The sequence below is a fragment of the Ursus maritimus genome, unplaced genomic scaffold, assembly GCF_017311325.1.
Source record: "Ursus maritimus isolate PB19 unplaced genomic scaffold, ASM1731132v1 scaffold_17, whole genome shotgun sequence".
Classification (NCBI taxonomy): Eukaryota; Metazoa; Chordata; class Mammalia; order Carnivora; family Ursidae; genus Ursus; species Ursus maritimus.
The window spans coordinates 28,285,690-28,304,143 of NW_024424119.1; the positions used below are offsets into that span (position 1 = coordinate 28,285,690).

At 46.8% G+C, this 18,454-nt stretch overlaps 1 protein-coding gene across 1 annotated transcript in view; it reads right to left on the reverse strand.

Moving 5' to 3' along the window:
* Positions 1–18,454, reverse strand: part of GABBR2 (gamma-aminobutyric acid type B receptor subunit 2) — a 333,176-nt gene that overhangs the window by 35,057 nt on the left and 279,665 nt on the right. The window contains exon 13 of the mRNA XM_040631654.1: positions 17,428–17,550. Coding sequence (XP_040487588.1) covers positions 17,428–17,550 — 123 coding nt within the window. The remainder of the gene's footprint in view (positions 1–17,427; positions 17,551–18,454) is intronic.

Genomic DNA, 18,454 nt, shown 5'->3' on the forward strand with positions numbered 1-18,454 from the left:
ATCACAAGAGCTTCTCCATGACACAGGGCAGGTTGTGCTGAGAGCTCCCTGGAGGCGGGAGTGAGGGCATGAGGTCAGGGCACAGGGCGTGGGTGTGTGAGAAGGCCCGGGGCAGGGGGAATGTGCACGGGGGTGTGTTTTGACCACACGTGTGTAAGTTCACAAAGGACCATGCAGTGGGCCACATGAGACTGATCCAACTGGTTTATGCCTCGAAGGGGGAAGTGAGGACGGTACAGGTGGACCAGACAGCAGTTAAGATGCCCGCTGACAGACAAATGCTGGAGACAGTAACAGTATAGGCCTCACCCGGGGGTGGAGCTCTGCTGCTTCCGAAGTAATTTCCCACCTGTGGTCTCCTGTGAGAACCAGCATGCAGCACGGGCGGAGAGCTTGGCTTTGGGGAGCAGTAGGCCTGGCTTCGTGCCTCTGAGCCCCACTTGCTACCTCATGGTCCAGAGCCTGTCACCTGACTCTGGGCTCTTCCAGGTGCTCGCCTGCGAAATGGGAGCAGGACTCTGTGTGCTCAGGGTGACGGTAAGGATTAAGTGAGTGGACTTCGGTAGAAGTGTGGTGGAATGTATTGACCTACCCCACATGCAGCACTGCTCCTCAGCCCTCCCTGGGAGGCCGGCAGCGGAGCTGTGTTTGTTTCCTTGCGGGGTCAGGACGTGTGGAGTCAGGAGAGAGAACAAAAGTCACGATGATTGAACTCCTTTCATGGGTCAGGTTCAGCGTTAGGCCCTTGAACATGTTATACTAGTGAATGTTCCTGGTAAACCTGTGAGGGAGGCATGGATTTTTCCCAGTAGGTGCTGGGGCTCAGAGAGGGTGAGTCTCTCATGCAAGGTCACGAAGCTAGGAGACGGGAGAATACAGATCAGAACCTTAGATTATAGCGTCTATGGCTACCTCATCATTCCCCCAAAGCCCACAGTGCAGGAGCCTGGCTTGTGAATGCATTCCATTTCCTTGGCATGTGAATGCATTTCCAGAAGGCTGCCATATACTTTTAATAATTGGTATGAACATGCAATCTCTCGTCAGCTGGCTTCCCGTCTACTGTAAGACACAGATAAGAAAGAAAGAGCCGAGAGGACCCAGGAATGTCCTCCACACCCGTTGGCAGAAATCACTTGGGCCCAGAGTTACCTTTCTGATTTAATTCTCCGAGCCTCCTGTGTCTGACTCATGTAAGAAAATGACTTCTTGGGTGAAATATTAAAACGTCATGCGTGAACGTTCATCGTCTCGCTCTGGCAGCTCTGGGGACGATGGCTCAGAGGAGCAGCTCTGCAGTCTGGGCTTGGGAGTCAGATTCGATTTCTCGGAGGTTCCTGAGCCAGGAACGTGCTGGTCTAGGCTCAGGGGGCCCAGGGACAAAGAGTCAGACACAGGAAAACGGCAAGATGCGGGACTGGTTCTCAGAGAGCTCAGGAGCAGGTCATAAATATTGCTCCGTGCAATAGCTAACTTCGTCAAGTACTCTTGATGAGCTGGGCACAGGGTAAGGCCTTCTAATTCTCCCCAAAGCCCTAGGCAGTAGGTCCTATTGATATCGAGACCCATATTATGGACGAAGAAACTGTGGCCCTTGGCAGTTGTCACTCATGATATGTATTAGTGTTCCAGGGTTGCTGTAACACATTTCTACAAAGTGGGTACCTTAAAACAACAGAAATTTATCCTTGAGCCATTCTGGAAGCCAGGCGTCTGAAAGCCAGGTGTTGGCAGGGCTCACCCCCTCTGAAGGCTCCGGGGGAGAATCCTGCACGGCTTTTAGCTTCTGGGGGCTACAGCTCCCTGGCTCGTGGTCACATTGCCCCATCTCTGCTTCCCCCTTCCCATGGCATTCTCCTCTCTGTGTCTGTCCTCTTCTGTTTCTTTCAAGGACACTTGCCACTGGATTTAGGGCCAATCGAGGTAATCCAGGATGACTGCATCTTAAGATCCTTAATTACATCTGCGAAGACCCTTTTTTCTAAATAAGGTTATATTCATAGATTCTGGGAGTGGGGGTGTTGATATATCTTTTGGGGGCGTCACCATTCTGCCCACTACACTTACCTAACTTCACACAGTATGTGGCTTAGCTGGGATTTGAAGCTAAGCCTAATTCCAGAATCCATCTGCTTAACCGTTATGGGCGATATGCTACACACGTATCTGCTGTGTGGCTCTGGGTTAGTCACTTAACCCCTCTGTGCCTCAGTTTTCTCATCTGAATATCATGGTGAGTGCTGCATGGGCTTGTTGTGAGGATTAAACGGGCTGGTAGAGTGAAGCGTCTGAAACAACGCCTAGCACATAGTCTGCACTCGCCAAGAGCTGCTGGTGTTACTGTTTTTGCTATTGTTATTACCAAGACAACACAGCTTAGTCGGAATCCTGCATGAAGGCAGAGCACACTGCTACCGAGGCTGGACTGGGAGACAATGCTCTCAGGTCTCAATTTGCTGGGCTTGAACATCTGCTCACAAGTGCTCCATGCTCATGAAACAATTCACGGATGTAAAAGAGATTTAAACATTTATATGAGAACACTGTGCACAGTGGATGCTATTAATTTCAAAAGCATCAATGAAGAAAATATTTTTTTTTAAAACAAAACAAGTAAAACACAGGATTGATGCGCGGGGAAAAAAAAGCAGGAAGAGACCAATAGGCCCATTCTAGCAGAAGTGACCCCATGCCCTCTGACACCACATGGCCTGGGCTACGGATAGGTCCAGTGTGTAGCAAGGTCATCTCGGGCTGCTCAGTTCACCTCTCCAGCCTTGGTTTTCTCATCTCTAAAATGGGGATGTCCAGCCGTGTTGTGAACTGTGCCATGCTATGGAGATGTGAGCCCCTGTTGTCATTACAGTATGCATTTGCCAACTGTTGAGTGCCTGTGCCCTAGTGGGATAAACCTGGGGTTGGGGGCCCCCCGTCCACAGAAGGGCAGAACAGTGTGTGGGCCGGGCACTAAGAATCGGGCAGGACCTGAGCTTATCTTGCCCTCGCCTGAGCTCTTGGGAGGGGCCCCCAGTTCGTGTCAGCATCCTCTAAACTGCACTGAGCATCTTCAGGTCACACGAAGTGTTCCATCCTATGTCAAGGTCAGAATGACTCAGCATGAGAAGTTCAATCTACTGTTGCTTTAGAGAGAAACTTCAAGCCCAACAATGGCCAAAAATAACAAACATTCAGCAAGTGGCCAATGGGTCCATTTCAGAGCCACTGTGAGTGCTGAGGTGCCTGGACACTTCGGTCCCCTTGGCCTATGCCTTCCTCTCAGTTTCTGTGGTTGGTGGCTCCCTGAGACTGCAGGGCACTTTTTTTTTTTTTTTTTTTACCCTGCCTAAAGTTTCGGTCTAGAACTTGCTCACCTGCCTCTCAACTGCAATGAAAAACATGTCAGAAACAGAAATCTTGTAGCTTTTCCTTCTTTTTATTGCTCGCTCTCTCTCTCTTCCACGGGGAAAACAATTATTTAAATGATGATGAGTGATTTTCAGAAACTCATGAGACTGGAGATGCTCATTCAGCTGTGGGGTTCACACGTGTGCGCCTTCCCATGTGGCCCTCTCTCTGAGTCTGCATGTTCTTTGTCACCATCAGGTCCTCTGGGCTGGGGGGCATGGTGGGGCTTGGGAGGGGACCAGCTCAACTTCAGGTCTTCTGGATTCAGGTTTTTCTTCTCTTACCTTTTTAGCCTTAATTTTATTGTGCTGAGGCTATATCTAACTCTGGCATTCGCAGTGCTGTCCTGGGACCTTCCTAAAGACTGGTGAGGGGCTAGTCCAGAACGTTTCAACCCTGGCTGCAAACTAGAACCCAGGACAACTTAAATAAAATCCCAAGGCTCAGGACCCTTGACAATTCTGATTTTCTGGGGAGTGTGACCTCAGCACTAGTATTTTAAAAAAGATATTTTCTGAGTGATGCAGCCAGGATGGAGAACCACAAATGTAGCCTATCTTTAAAACCACTGAAAAATCTTCCTCCCTGACTTTTAAAATATTACTTATTTTTCTTGCCAGTATCAACATATTTACCCAATAATTTCAGCCAGCTGCTGAGCAACTGCATCACCTGGTCAAGAGGCTGCCAAAGCTGAAAAGAGACATGCCAGGGAGGGGTGTCCATTCATTCATTCACTCATTCATTCATGCATGCATTCCTTTGCTCATCATTCACATGTCCATTCAACCAACATATATTAAGCACCTACTATGTACCTGCCAGGCCCTATATAGGCTTTAGGGGGTAGAGCACTGCACAGGATAGGCAAGGGCCCGATTTCATGGAGCTCACATTCTACGGGAGGAAGACAAAAACAGAGGAGAGAGTGAAGGATAAATAATGTGATAGAAAAACAGGAAGAGGTGAGACAGAATGTTGGGGGCCATGTATGGTTTGTTAATTAGTTAACATGTTGATACTCCCCAAATCGATCTACAAATTCAACGCAACCTTTATGAAAATCCTAACGATCTTTTTTGCAAACGTGGAAAAACTGATACTATAATTCTAACGGAATCAAGCGACCCTGAATAGCCAAAACAGTCTTGAAAACAAATAATGAAGTTGCAGGACTTATACTTCCCAATTTCAAAGCTTACCATAAGTGATAATAATCAAGACAGCGTGGTGTTGGCATAAGGACAGACATGTAGACTGATGGAATAAAATTGAGAATCCAGAAATAAACCATACATCAATGGTGAATTGATTTTGTATAGGGGTTAGAATACTATCCAATGGGGGAAAGAATATTCTTTTCAGCAAATTGTCCTTGGACAACTAGATATCCACATGCAAAAGAAATAATTTGTACCATTACCTCACACTGTATAAAAAGTTAATTCAAAACAAATAGAATGAAAAAAAAAAAACCTAGACAGAATGCCTAAATGTAAAACTAATACTATAAAACTCTTAGAAGAAAACATAAGTGTAATAAATCCTCATGTCCCCAGACCAGGCAATGGTTTCTGAGTTATGATATCTAAAGTACAAACAACCAAAGAAAAAATAGATAAACTGAACATCATCAAAATTAAAAATGTTTTTGCATGTCACAGGACAGTACTGAGAAAGTGAAATGACAACCCACAGAATGGGAGAAAATATTCACAAATCGTATACCTGATAAGGATCTAGTAGTATCCAGAATACATAAAGAACTCCTACAAATCAACAATGAAAAGACAAATAATAAAAAACGGGCAAAGGACTTGAAGAGTTATTGCTCCAAAGGAGATATACCAATGGCCAACATGCACATGAAAAGATGCTCACCATCATTAGTTTTTTGATAATAATTCTCTTCAAAACCCAATGAGATAACACTTCATACCCAATAGGATGGTTATAACCAAAAGGGCAGATAAATAAAATTTTTGGCAACAATGTGGAGACATTGAAACCCTCATACACTGCTGGGAATGTAAAATGGTACAGCCACTGTGTTCCTAAAAATGTTAAACAGAATTTTATATGACCCAGCAATTCTACAGGGTGTGTGTGTGTTGTGTGTGTGTATGTATGTGTGTGTATACTCAAAAGAACTGAAAACATAATGTTTACACAAAAACTTGTACATGAATGCTCATAGCAGCATTGTTCATAATAGCCAAAACGTGGGAAGAACACAAATGTCCATTAACTGATGAACAGAGAAACAAAATGTGGTCTATCCATAGAAGGGGATATTACTCAGCCATAAAAGGAGTGCAGTGCTGACACGTGCTACAACGTGGACGGACCTGGAAAGCCCTTCTGCTAAGTGAAAGAGGCCAGACCCAAAAGGCCGCATATTGTATGATCCCACTGATGTAACATGTCCAGAGCAGGCAAATCCATGAAATACAAAGCAGATGACTGGCTGCCAGGGGCTGGAGGGAAAGTGAAATCTGGGGTGATGGGCCAAAGAAGAGGGGTTTATTCTGGGGATGATGAAATAGTTCTGGAATCAGTGCGGATGTTCGCACAGTCTTATGAATGTATTAAAAGCCACAGTGGCATACATTTTAAAACTGAATCTTATGGCATCTGAATTATATCTCAAAATAAACCATTAAAAATGAACGTCTCTGCTTGTAAGTGACAATGAGTGGGAGCAGGGAGCCCGCTTAGAAACTTGTAAGAACAATAAACAACTCAGTGCCTTGCATGATCATGGTTCTTCACTTCATCACACCTCTCGCGCACTGCGTCGGCTTTCCCTCACAGCACCCCCTTCTGCGAGGCCAGATACTGAGGGTGATGGTGCTCTGGGCCTCAGTGGTAGCAGCGGAGGTGGACAGAGTGGTGGGTTAGGAAAGGGTTTGGCAGTAGAGCCTGTGGGATTAGTACACAACCTCTCAGAGAATATCCCACTGCTGTTCCAATATGGTTGCTCTAAGGAGGAGTTCATTCAATTATTCAATTACTATTATTTATTGAGTGTGTCCTATGTGCAGAGGACTTTTCCATATGCTGGGGATCCTGCAGTGAATAAAAGACAACCATCCCTCCCGCCAAGTCCTTGCGGAGCTCACATTCTCGGATGGGGCAGTATTTGTGACAGCGATAGGAAGTTGGACGGAGTGTACTATATCATTCATATAGAATGTACTACGGTCACTGTACTAGGTACAGAGAACCTTGTATATCAGTACCTGGCTCTCTCTCCCCTCGGCACATAGTAGGACTGCTCTTCCGTGCCCCATGAACTCAGGCATGCATTGTGAACATGTTCTGCCCACTAAAACATGCATGGAAACAACATGTGATACTCGGGAGTGGGAGCTTTAAAAGTCAGTGCATGCTTTACCACGTACTCTTGCCCTTTGCCACAGAAACTGCCCCACCAGCTGTGTCCTGGAGTTAGGACACTAGGGGGGAAGCTGTAGTTGACTCCTGATGGACAAGTACTCTGGTGAGTAAAGAATCTTTATTATCTTTAGGCCAGAGCTTTTGTTTTTTTTTTTTTTTCCCCTACCAGAGCAAAACCCTGACAAACACAGGTTCTCTTTTACTTTTTCATCCTCTGAGGGGCATTAAATCCAAACTCAATCCTGGCTCCTACTTTAGAAAAGGAAGCCCAGTATCTCAGCAGTGTCACTTGAACTTTAAACCGAGAATCTGGAGGCCTGTGTCAGAGGGAACATAGAGTTGGCGACAACGCCCTGCTTGTGTGTCTCTGTGTGTGTCTAATCTTGCCCACCGGCCTGCGCAGTCCTTAAGGGAGCCTGAGCATGGCAGACAGTGCCCCCCCCGCCAATGCTGAAGGAACACGCCGATGACACATAGTTTACGAAGAGTAGGTTGTTTGGAATTTTCCCCACCAAAAAGAGGGACGGTCTCTGTGGGTGCAGCAGCCGAAGTTTGTGCCAACACAGATGTGTGGGATTGGGGAAAAAAATCACCAAAATGTAAAGGCTCCTTTTGCTCAAGAACTGGAATGGTTTTACCAAGACACACAGTGGTCAGAAGTTGCCAGTATCACAGACAATTTTCCAGCCATTCTGTTCCAGGTACTCAAGAATTTCTAGTGAATGGATCATCCCCTGGAGAGCACATGCTCTGGGAGGGGCCAGAGAACTTCTAGCCTCAGGGCTGCGCTCTGGTGTGGTGGCTCTGCATCTTTTGCTTTGTGAAGGCAAAAGGGAAGCCAACAAGGAAGATGGAAAAAACTAATCTCTCACATATCTAAGATGCCTTCTGATGATACAAGATGTTCCAGAAATGTGGCTGTGGCCGGCAGAGCCTGTCTGTCCACACATGGGGCCCATGATGCTGACTGCAGCTGGGGCTAGGCCGGGACCCGTGCCAGAAGGCGAGTATCTGTGGACATCCTTAAATGTCTCTCTGGCATATTATTCCAATTAAATCCTGCCCGGCATTCTCATTTTAATAACTTAATCTGGCATTTACACCTTGCCTGCTCTCCCAGAGGGCCTGAGGCAGCGCACAATAAAAGCCTAAACACAACAGGACAATTAAAAATAAAGACACATGATCAGAAAGAGAGATAATCCTCCAGGAACCTGAGATAAGATGGTTATTGCAGCCAGAGTGTTGAATTTGGCTCCTTCTTTCTGGCAGCCAAGGTTAAAAAGAAAACGGAGTGGCTTATTCAGCTATGACTGCCTGATCGAAGGAAGGAAGTAGATACAAGTTCACGGGAGAGCACATCCCATTTCCTGGCTCTGAATTCCATGAGGATCTAGCCCGTGGATCTCCATCTCAGGGGCACTAAGTCACAAACTGAACAACAGTCCTTTACAGAAGATGCTGAATCATTCTTCAATTGGCAGCTTTAGTCCCATAAGTGGGCCCTTGGTAAAAGGTGAGGGTGTAATATTAAATTAAATTGCAACTCGGCAAAGACATTTCTTGGAGAAGTCGGCTTAATGGGCCCAGACAGATGGGTTGAATTTGGACATATGGAGGCATGGGGAGAGAGTTCCAGGTGGAGGAAACAATTTATTCAATAAATATTTACTGAGTACTTACTCTGAGTCAGGCCCTGCCAGTGAGTGGGTACTGGGGACACACAGATGGCCTTGCCCTCCGAGGAGGTCACAGACGTGGGGGGCCAGGTGCATAGACAGTCAATTACCAGTGCTGTGACTGGAATGAGGGGGCAAACAGGAGAAGGGGCCTAGGAAGATGCAGCCACGGCAGACCGCACGTCCTAAAGGCTCCCAGAGAAGATGTTTCCAAGCTGCCTCTTGAAGGTCAAGTAGGACGTTTTTGCATGAAGATGGCATCTCGGGGTGGTCAAGAGGGTGTTCTGGGTAGAGAGGACAGCACGGACAAAGGTGTGGGGGAAGAGAGAGCACGATGTTTTGGAGGAATGCTGATCATTCAGGGTAGCTGCGCACAAGGAGGGAGGAGGGGCCCACAGACGGGGAGGCAAATAAACTCAGAAGGTCGAGGACCTTCAGGTCTGCTAAGGAGTGTGGGCTTCATCCTCTAGTGAAGGGGAGGATTTGAACCGGGAGAATGAACTGGCCAGAAGTTCAGATGTTGTAGCTGTCTCCAGGGAGTAGTCAGGCTAACTGGGCAGCCCTCAGCTAGCAGACTCTGTCAGAGGTCCTTGTGGGGTCCCACTCCCCTGCCTGGAGTTGGTCCACATCTGGCCAGGGCCCCAGCCCAGCCATCCAGGACACCATGGATGATAAAGACCTGCCCCACTGTCCAGGGCTGGCAGTAATGACCCATAGCTTGGAATGTGACCCTCTGCATCAAAGCTCTGGACCACCAGGCCACCTGTGAGCCGTCCACAGAGCAGAGTGGACTCTGATCCTTAGCACTACCCTTACCCTGGCCATTCTGGTATCTCTTTATTTCAAAATGAGGAGTATGAGATGGAACTTGGACAAGCTTTATAAGGATACCAGATGTTTCCAGAAAGTATGTGCTCTGTGATTGGATTTTTTTTTGCAGAGCAACTGTGGAGGGAGGTAGAAGATAAGAGTTAAAATTATTTAAAACTCCATGTATTTGCCTCTTCCAATATCTGTTGCCATAGAAACATACTGGCATAAGCCACCAGTTTCAAAGCCAAGTGTAGTCTGTGACTTTGAAAGCCCTGGTTTGCTTCTGCAAAAAGGATGGTAAAAGCATGGAACGTGGAGGGAAGTTTGAAATACCTCTCTGTTCCAGACTGCCCTTAACTTGATTACTGCCCAAATGGCCAGAAAACCACAGAACCCAGAGTGCCGGGAATTCTCCATGTAGGCTACTTGCAGCCTGTGGAGACAGCCTTTCACCATTCCCATAAATAAACGCCACACACACGGCTCCCATGGGGGACTGGAGCACACACGATTCCCTCTCTTGTTGCGACCTGCCTGGGAGCAGATGGGGGATGTCTTTAGGGAGGGCAGGTGGTCTCAGGATGCTGCCTCGGTGGCTGCCCTGAGGCTCCGCGGGGTGCTCGACGTTCAGCGACCTTTAGTGCTGTCTCCCATCTTCTCTTCACTTCAAAACCATTTCAGAGTGGTCAAGTGGAAGTGTAAGAGGTGGCTGGTGTAGAAGGAAGGCTTGGGGAAAAAACCAAACAACTCTTCCACCTAGATTCACAGGCTGTCTTCACACTGTCAGTATATACTGCTTTTACTTTGGGGGGAAATTATCTCAAATTATTTTCCTTAAAAGAAAAAAATCCCATATGGGTGTGTGTGTATGAATACACATACAGTGTCAATTCTTGGTTTTCACCTTACTTGATCTAAAAGCAGCATCTGACACACTTGATCAAAACTTCTTCTTGAAACTCTTTCTTCACTTGGTTTCCTAGACACCAAATGCATATGGTTTTCTTCCCATCTTGGTGGCTTTTCCTTCTAGGTCCTTTGCTGTTTCTCTCCTACCTTCTTGATGTCCCAACACTGGAGTGATTGAGGGTCTGCCCTTGGTCCCCTTCTCTTCTCCATCTGTATGCCTCACCCCTCATCCAAGCACCATCTTATTAGGGCTCTCGTCCAAGGTTTTCAATGCCATCTCTATGAAGACCACATCCAAGTTCCCATCTCAGGCTTTCACGTCTCCCCAAACTCCAGACCCATATATATAACACCTACTCACCATCACCACTAGTAGAGTAGTATTCAAAAACAAGTGTTTTCCCTTTTTCTCGAGAATACAAATCATAGGTAAAAAACCCCTTTTAGGGGCGCCTGGGTGGCACAGTGGTTAAGTGTCTGCCTTCAGCTCAGGGCGTAATCCTGGTGTTATGGGATCGAGCCCCACATCAGGCTCCTCCGCTATGAGCCTGCTTCTTCCTCTCCCACTCCCCCTGCTTGTGTTCCCTCTCTCGCTGGCTGTCTCTATCTCTGTCAAATGGCATTTGTCTCAGAGAGCTCTCCCTCCTTCAAGTGCCCCCTGTGCATGTGCAGCTCTCTCTCCTGGCTACTCCCTTCCTTCCTCACCACCACTTTGAAATTCCCTTCCCAGGCTTCTTCGGTCCCCATCAGTGCTTTGTGGTTGCTCAGGCTCCAGTCAGGACATCTTTGATTCTTACTGCACCCACTCCCTGGATGAGCACACTCATTCCCATGGCTCCTCTGCCCTGTCTCTATCTAGTGGACAAACTACTCCCTTGTGCTCCACGACTCTGTATCCAATATTTTGAGCTCCTCTGCCCAGAAGCGAGGCCCTTACATGCCCTTCCAAAACTGCTCCTTATTCTGCACCCTGCCTCAGTGAACAGGTCTGCCATCCACCACCCAGAGATCTGGGCATTGCCCTTACTGCCTCCCTGTCCCACCCCATAGAGTCAATCAATCACCAAGTCTTGTCGTATCTGCTTCCTTAATCTCTCTCAAAGCCACCCACTTCTCCTTGTTCCCACTGCAACTGCCCTGCTTTAGGTCACCATCAGTTCCTGCCTGGATTATAGCAAAAACCATATCTGAGCCATCTCTGGGCCTCCAGCCTCGCCCCTCCATCTGTTCTCACCCTGCAGCCAGGGCAAACCTGATCATGTCACTCCCTTGATTGAATGTCTTTAATTTTGAAGTTTAAACTCCTGTTCAGCACATAATGTCCCTAATGATCAGGCTCTGACCACATCTTCATTTGTCTTTCCTGTCACCTCCCCAAAGGCACCCTTGGCTTTGGCCAGCAGAACTGTTTCAAACTATTTCATACACACACACACACACACACACACACACACACACACACACACACACTTTAAGAAAAAAACAATATACTAACATCGTTAATATAGTGAGAAACTAGGTGCTTCCCCTCTAAGATTGGGAATAAGTTTGGAATGTCCCCTTCTCACCATTCCTATTCAACATTGTACTTGGAGCTCTAGTTAATACAAATATTAGACAAAAAAGGAAATACAAGCTATACAGATTGGGAAGAAAGAAATAAAATTGTCTGTGTGCAGTTGACATGATTGTCTATGTAGAAAGTTCCAAAGAGTCAACAAAAAAACCTCCTGGAACTAATAAGCAATTATATAGCATGGTTGTAGGATATAGGTTAGTATACAAAAGTCAATTGCTTTCCAATATGCCAGAAATGAGCAACTGGAATTTGAAATTAAAGATACAATACCATTTGCATTTTTACCAAAAGCAAAGTAAAATACTTAGGTATAAATCTAGCAAAATATGTATAAGATCTATGTGAGGAAATCTACAAAACTCTGATAAAATTAATCAGAAAAGATCTAAACAAATGGGGAGACATTCCATGTTCATGGATAGGAAGATTCAATACTGTTAAGATATCCATTCTTTTCAACTTAGTCTATAGATTCAACACAATCCCAAACAAAATCCCAGCAAGGCACTTTGTGGACATTAGCAAACTGATTCTAAAGTTTACATGGAAAGGCAAAAGACCCAGAATAGCCAATACAATACTGAAGAAGAATAAAGTTGGAAAGCGGGCACTGTTTGACTTCCAGACTTACTATAAACCTATAGTAATCAGAACAATGCGGTATTGGCAAAAGAACAGACAAATAGATGAATAGAACAGAACAGAGAGTCCAGAAATAGACCCATACAAATATAGTCAACTGATCTATGACAAAGACACAAAGGCAATGGAGAAAGAATAGTATTTTTGATAAATGGTGCTGGAACAACTAGACATTCACATGCATAAAAATGAATCTAGCAAATGACCTTGTATCTTTTCACAAAAGTTAACTCAAAATGGACCACAGACCTGAATGTAAAGTGCAAAGCTATAAAACTTCTGAAAGGTAACAGGAGAAAATCTAGGTGACCTTGAGTTTGGCAATGAGTGTTTAGATGCGGCACTGAAAACAAGCTTACTGGAAGAAAAAATATGGATTGGGCTTAATTAAAATAATTTGTGTTTTGCAAAAGATAATGTTAAAGGAATGAAAAAACAAGATACAGACTGACAGCAAAGATTCACAAAACATATTTGATAAATGACTGGCATCCAAAATATACAAAGAACTTTGAAAACTCAACAATAAGAAGACAATCTAATTACAAAGCAAGTAAAAGACCTAAACAGACACCTCACTAAAGAAGATATGCAGATGGCAAATAAGCACATGAAAAGATGTGCCGTATCACATATCATTAAGGAAATATGACTTCAAATAAAAGCGTGACATCACTTCGTACCTATAGAATAGCTAACATCCAAAACACTGACAACACCAAATGCTGACAAGGATGTAGGGCAACAGAAATTCTTATTCATTGCTGATGGGAATGCAAAATGGTACAGCCATTTTGCAAGACAGTTGGGCAGCTTCTTACAAAGCCACACATAGATTTGGCATACGATCCAGCGATCATGCTCTGAGGTGTTTACCCAAATGAGTTGAAAACTTACGTCCACATAAAACCCTACACAAAAGTGCTTATGGCAGCTTTATTCATAATTGCCAAAACTTGGAAGCTACCAAGATGTCCTCTCATGGGCAAATAGATTACACTGTGGTACATCCATGCAATGGAATATTATTCAGTGATAAAGAGACGAGTGATCATGCCGCGAAAAGACACGCAGGAACCTTCAAGTCATACTGCTAAGTCGAAGAAACCCGCCTGAAAAGGCTGCCTAGCATATGATTCCAACTATATGACATTCTGGAAAAGGCAAAACTATGGTGACGATAAAAAGATCAGTGGTTGCCAGGGGTTGGCGAAGTACTGAGGGCATTTAGGACAGTGAAACCCTTCTGTATGACACTGTAACGGTGGATACATGACTTCTGCATTTGGCAAAACCTGTGGAATGTGCAACAGAAAGAATGAACCCCACCTAACCATAAATTATGAACTCTAGTAAATAATAACAAATCAATATTGGTTCATCAATTGTAACAAATACACCACACGACACAAGATGTTAATAATAGAAGAAACTGTGGGGTGTGGGGTGGGGTGTATATGGGAACTCTCTGCGCTTTCTGTTAATTTTTCCTGTAAACCAAAACCTGCCCTAAGCAACAAAGCCTATATAAGTATACATTTAAAAAATGATACGCATCACACATTTAGAATAGTACCTGGCATATAACAAGTGCTATATAAATATGTATCGCATGGAAATGAATAAGGCTGTGGAGCTGGGATGTCTCCAGTAGGACTCCAGAATCAGAATTTCATTCTCTGGACACTTGCATGCACTCTCACTGGGAGAATCTCCATGGGTCCTTCCCGTTATTCACCAACTCTTCATCCTATTTATTTCTAACCGCTAACAGAATCCATGCAATTGAAAGTGCTCCCACGTATTCATCTGTGTGTTTATTATCTGCACCCCGACTAGCCGGTGGGCGCCGTGAGATCAGGGCCATGGCTCCTGTGCTTACCTCCGTCTCCCCAGTGGAAGATGTGTGCAGGGCTGCTGGCTGGGCAGTGTGTGTGGGGGTCTCTGTCGTGGAGAAGCTGGCAGTCTAGTGAAGGCAGGGGCAGGGCAGCACGCAGCCAAGCTGGGCAGCACGCTAAGTGTCCCGACAGAGGAATGTCGGGAAGCTAGGCACAGGGGTGGGGAGGAGCAGGAGCTGAAATTTGCTGGAGCTAGGGGACTCAGGGACACATCCCCATAGAGATAACCCAGGGGCCTGGAACTGAGATCATTTACTTGTCAGAGAACATTCTGAAAGAGGGAACAGCACAGGCAAAGGCCTGAAAGTGTAACACAGAGCAAGGCCTATGACTGGAATCCTGAGGTGTTCACAGTGTCCAGAGCGTCCAGAGCAACCAAAGGCATCCCGGGTCGGTAAGGGCAGGTGGGGACAGACAATAAAGGTCTTTGATCACTTCTCCCCTAAGCGGAGACTTTCTCTCTCACTGGGAGTCCTGGAAAAAACAGCCTCTTGAAGGACAATTTAGAACACCTCATCCCCTGGGCACACTGTTCAACCACCATGCCGTGTCTGACAGAGAAGGAGGGTCGGAGAGAAATCAACTGGTTGCCTGGTGCTGTTTGGTGGCAAAACGACAATAAGCCGACAGGGCTGCGGGTCGACAAATCAAAGGGTTCTGCTGTCATGGCAACAGAATGACAGGGCAACCCTAAAAATAAGAGGAGAAAAAGAGGAGCAGGCCAGAAAAGGTTCAGAGAGAAATCTCAGCAGATACCTGGAGGGAAACCAAGATGGAGTATCTGGGCCAAGAGCCATGGAGCTGGCTCTCCTCCAGGCCCTACCATGGAAAGCCTGGATGCCCCTGGGCAGGTCCCCTCCCCAGACTCGGTTTCCTCATCTACACAGTGAGGCATTTCCGTGGACCCCCGCGGCTCCTCCATTTGAGACTCGTTGCCCTGGAAGGTTGCACATGGTCTAGGGTTCTCTACACAGAGCCACTGAGAGCCTCTGTACTTATTTTAGAAAGAAAGGAAGAAAGGTAAGGTCGGCGATAGCAAACTGTCACTTATGCTAACCTGACTGCACAAGGTTGATCTCCTTTAAAGGGTCCAGGGGGACCGGGTTCCCAGGTCCACTTCCAGAGTCTGCTGACTGAGGCTGACACCAGCCCTGCGGCCTCTCTGTGCCACAGCCAGAGCGTGGGGAACCCCTGGTGCGTACTTGGCCTTCACCTTAACCTCAAGCAGAGGCAGCAGTGCCCCGCCTCCCCAGCCACCCCCTGCTAGGCTGCAAGCCAGCAGACTGGTCTAGACTCGGTCCACTCGGTCCACCTGCACAGCTCCAGGTGTTCAGGCGGGCTCTGCCTGACTTGCTTTCCCCCTCCCTGATATCCTGGGCTCTCAGTCTGGCCGGCGCTCTAATCCGAGCCCTCACCTGCACAAAGGGAAAATGCTTTCCTGCCCTGCCCACTTCCCAAATCTGTGCCCGTGGCCAAGCTCTGAGAGAGCCCCTAAAAACCGCAAAGTGCTGTCCATGTGCTGAAAGGCAGGTAGGGTAGGGTGGTGCATAAGAGGGTAGTTAGTGGTGCTGCCACTAACCTGCTAGGTAGCCTTGGGTAACTAATCTCTTCAGATTTCTGTTTCCTCATCATTAAAACGGGGCTAAGGGCGGCCCCTGTACCACAGTTACTGTGAGGATTCAGTGAGTTAACGCACAGAGCTGGCTATCGCCATCATGGCTGTTGCCATTATCAGCATTACGGCTGGTGATTAGCACCCCCTTGGCTCTCCCCTAGCCCAGAGGCCCAGGTAGCCATGACAGTTCTTCCTCCTGTTGGCATCCTGTCTGGATTTCCAACTCCTGGCAGTGAATGAGGAGCTCCCCAGGGTGCAGTGGGGGGCAGGACTGCTCCTTTGCCAAAGGTGCACCATGAGTGGTAACCAGGCATCACCTCCCCTCTGGAAACAGCTTGTTTGCCCCAGTGACCTCCTGCCCCCTCGGCACATGGGTACAGCTGGCATCTAGGCCTTCCTCCTCGGCAGTCCTGGCCATGCCTGTCTGGAGTCCTGCTTCCTCCCAAAGTGAGGCCGAAGGCTGTGAGACGGAGGCACCGGCTCTAACGCTGTGTCCTACATCTGCGCTGGCAGAAAACGGCGTTCTGTGCCACGGCTCTGGCTTCCTGGCTTCTCACTGCGCTGAGAAAACCCTCTATTTGTTCCCCTGCAAATGAAGCTGGGCTTCTTATTTGTCAGAAAGCCATCTTGTCCAGAAGGGTAAAAACCTCTGTTCTCAGTGCATAAAATGACCATTTCCACGTTAGTTTAAGAATCCACACTACATTCCACAAAAAGATGTCTCGAATAATGCAGACTGCGGTTCTCTCGGTAGAATCTGCTACACCGTATGGAAATCAGGATGCACGGCACACGCCGCTCAAGCCCGGCCCTCTCCCACGAAGGCAAGTTTAACTGTTCTAAGAGCAAGGCCACAAAACCACAGCTTCCAAAGGGTCTTGAACTTCCCTAATCTGGAGCATCCGGGGAAGACCAGTGTGAGTAGAGGGCAAGGCTGAACGCAAGACTGTTAAAATATATACTTTTATGTACTTCTATTTAAGGTTCTTCCTTTTAACAGAACTTCTCACTTCGAAACTCACATAGTAACGAGAAGGAGCAATCAGAATGTTTACTCCCGAGTACAACCCTTAGAGAACTTGCTTTTAAGGAGGTTGAAACGCAATGTAATTTCCAGACGGATCGATCCTATAAATGGGGGTTTCAACAATGTGCACAGAATATACTCATTTAAATGGCCCAACATTTCTTATTTCTGCATACATTAATATCACTAGACAATTCTTTCACCGTGTTTTTCCCAGGAGTGAAGACTTTCTATTTGGCCTTTCTGGAATATGTCTCAAATGGAAGAAAACAGAACTAAATGAGGAGTTTCTGATGGGGAATGTGGGCCCACGTGCAGCTGTGAAGATTCCCCTGGAACGACCTTGATTTCTTCCTAAGCAGTGCACTTGGGGCGGTCAGGGCTACGTACTGCCCGCCGGTCCTGGAGCGTCTGGGAGCGGCATGCCCGAGGGCTTCCCTCCTGCCGCCGTGGGCGCTTACCTCCATGCTGTACCTTTCCACCGTCCTCCTCAGAGGGTCCACAGCCTGCCAGCAAATCAGAATGCACAAGTCGATCAGCAGCATGCCCCCGACAATCACCAGCAGCTTCTGGTCCTTGATGATCTGCAGAGAGGGCAGGGCCACAAGTCAGCAGACATGAGAGAGGTTCCCCGACAGCAGCTGAGGGGCTGGCTCAGGGGTGTGAGAATCTCTCGAGACTCTCCATCACCCACAGGATAAATCCAGCCAAACTCCTTTGCTTGGCATTCAAGGCCTCTCATGAGCTTGGCTCAACCGCTCCCTAGACACACACATGCACTTATTTAGGTTTGAGGACTCGGAGTTTCTGGACCTGCTGTGACGTTTACTACCTCCCCTCCCCGAAAACTCCCACCCCCAGGCCTTTGTAGGTGCCAGTTCTGTTGTCTGAAACATCCTGTTCTTTCTGTCTGGCAAACTCCTACTGATCTTTAAAGACCTAGATCCACTGTCACTTCCTCCATGAAGTCCACTCTAACTCCCACAGCAGAATTCATTACTCCTACAGCACTTTGTTCACGTACTATCCGGAGAAGTCATAGTAGTACCAACAAGGATATTTAGTGAACACTTACTCTGTGCCTGCCTCTAGACTGATTAACTGGTTACATATATTATCTCTAATAAAGGCAGATACTATTATTATTCCCATTTTAAAAAAAAGATTTAATTATTTTAGACAGAGAGAGTGATTTTCGAGTTGGGGGGGGCCAAGAGGAGAGAGAGGATCTCAACTAGACTGCACACTGAGTGTGGAGCCCGACATGGGGCTTGAACTCATGACCCCGAGATCATGCCCTAAGCCAAAACCAAGAGTCAGATGCTCAACCGACTGAGCCACCCAGGTGCCTCTAATTGTTCCCATTTTATGGATGAAGAAACTGAGGTTTGTGAGGAGCTAAGTAACTTGTTCAACGTAATACAGCTAGTAAGAGGTGAAGTCCAGATTTGAAGCAAGCTCTGTCTTTCTCCAAAGTCCACACCCTCA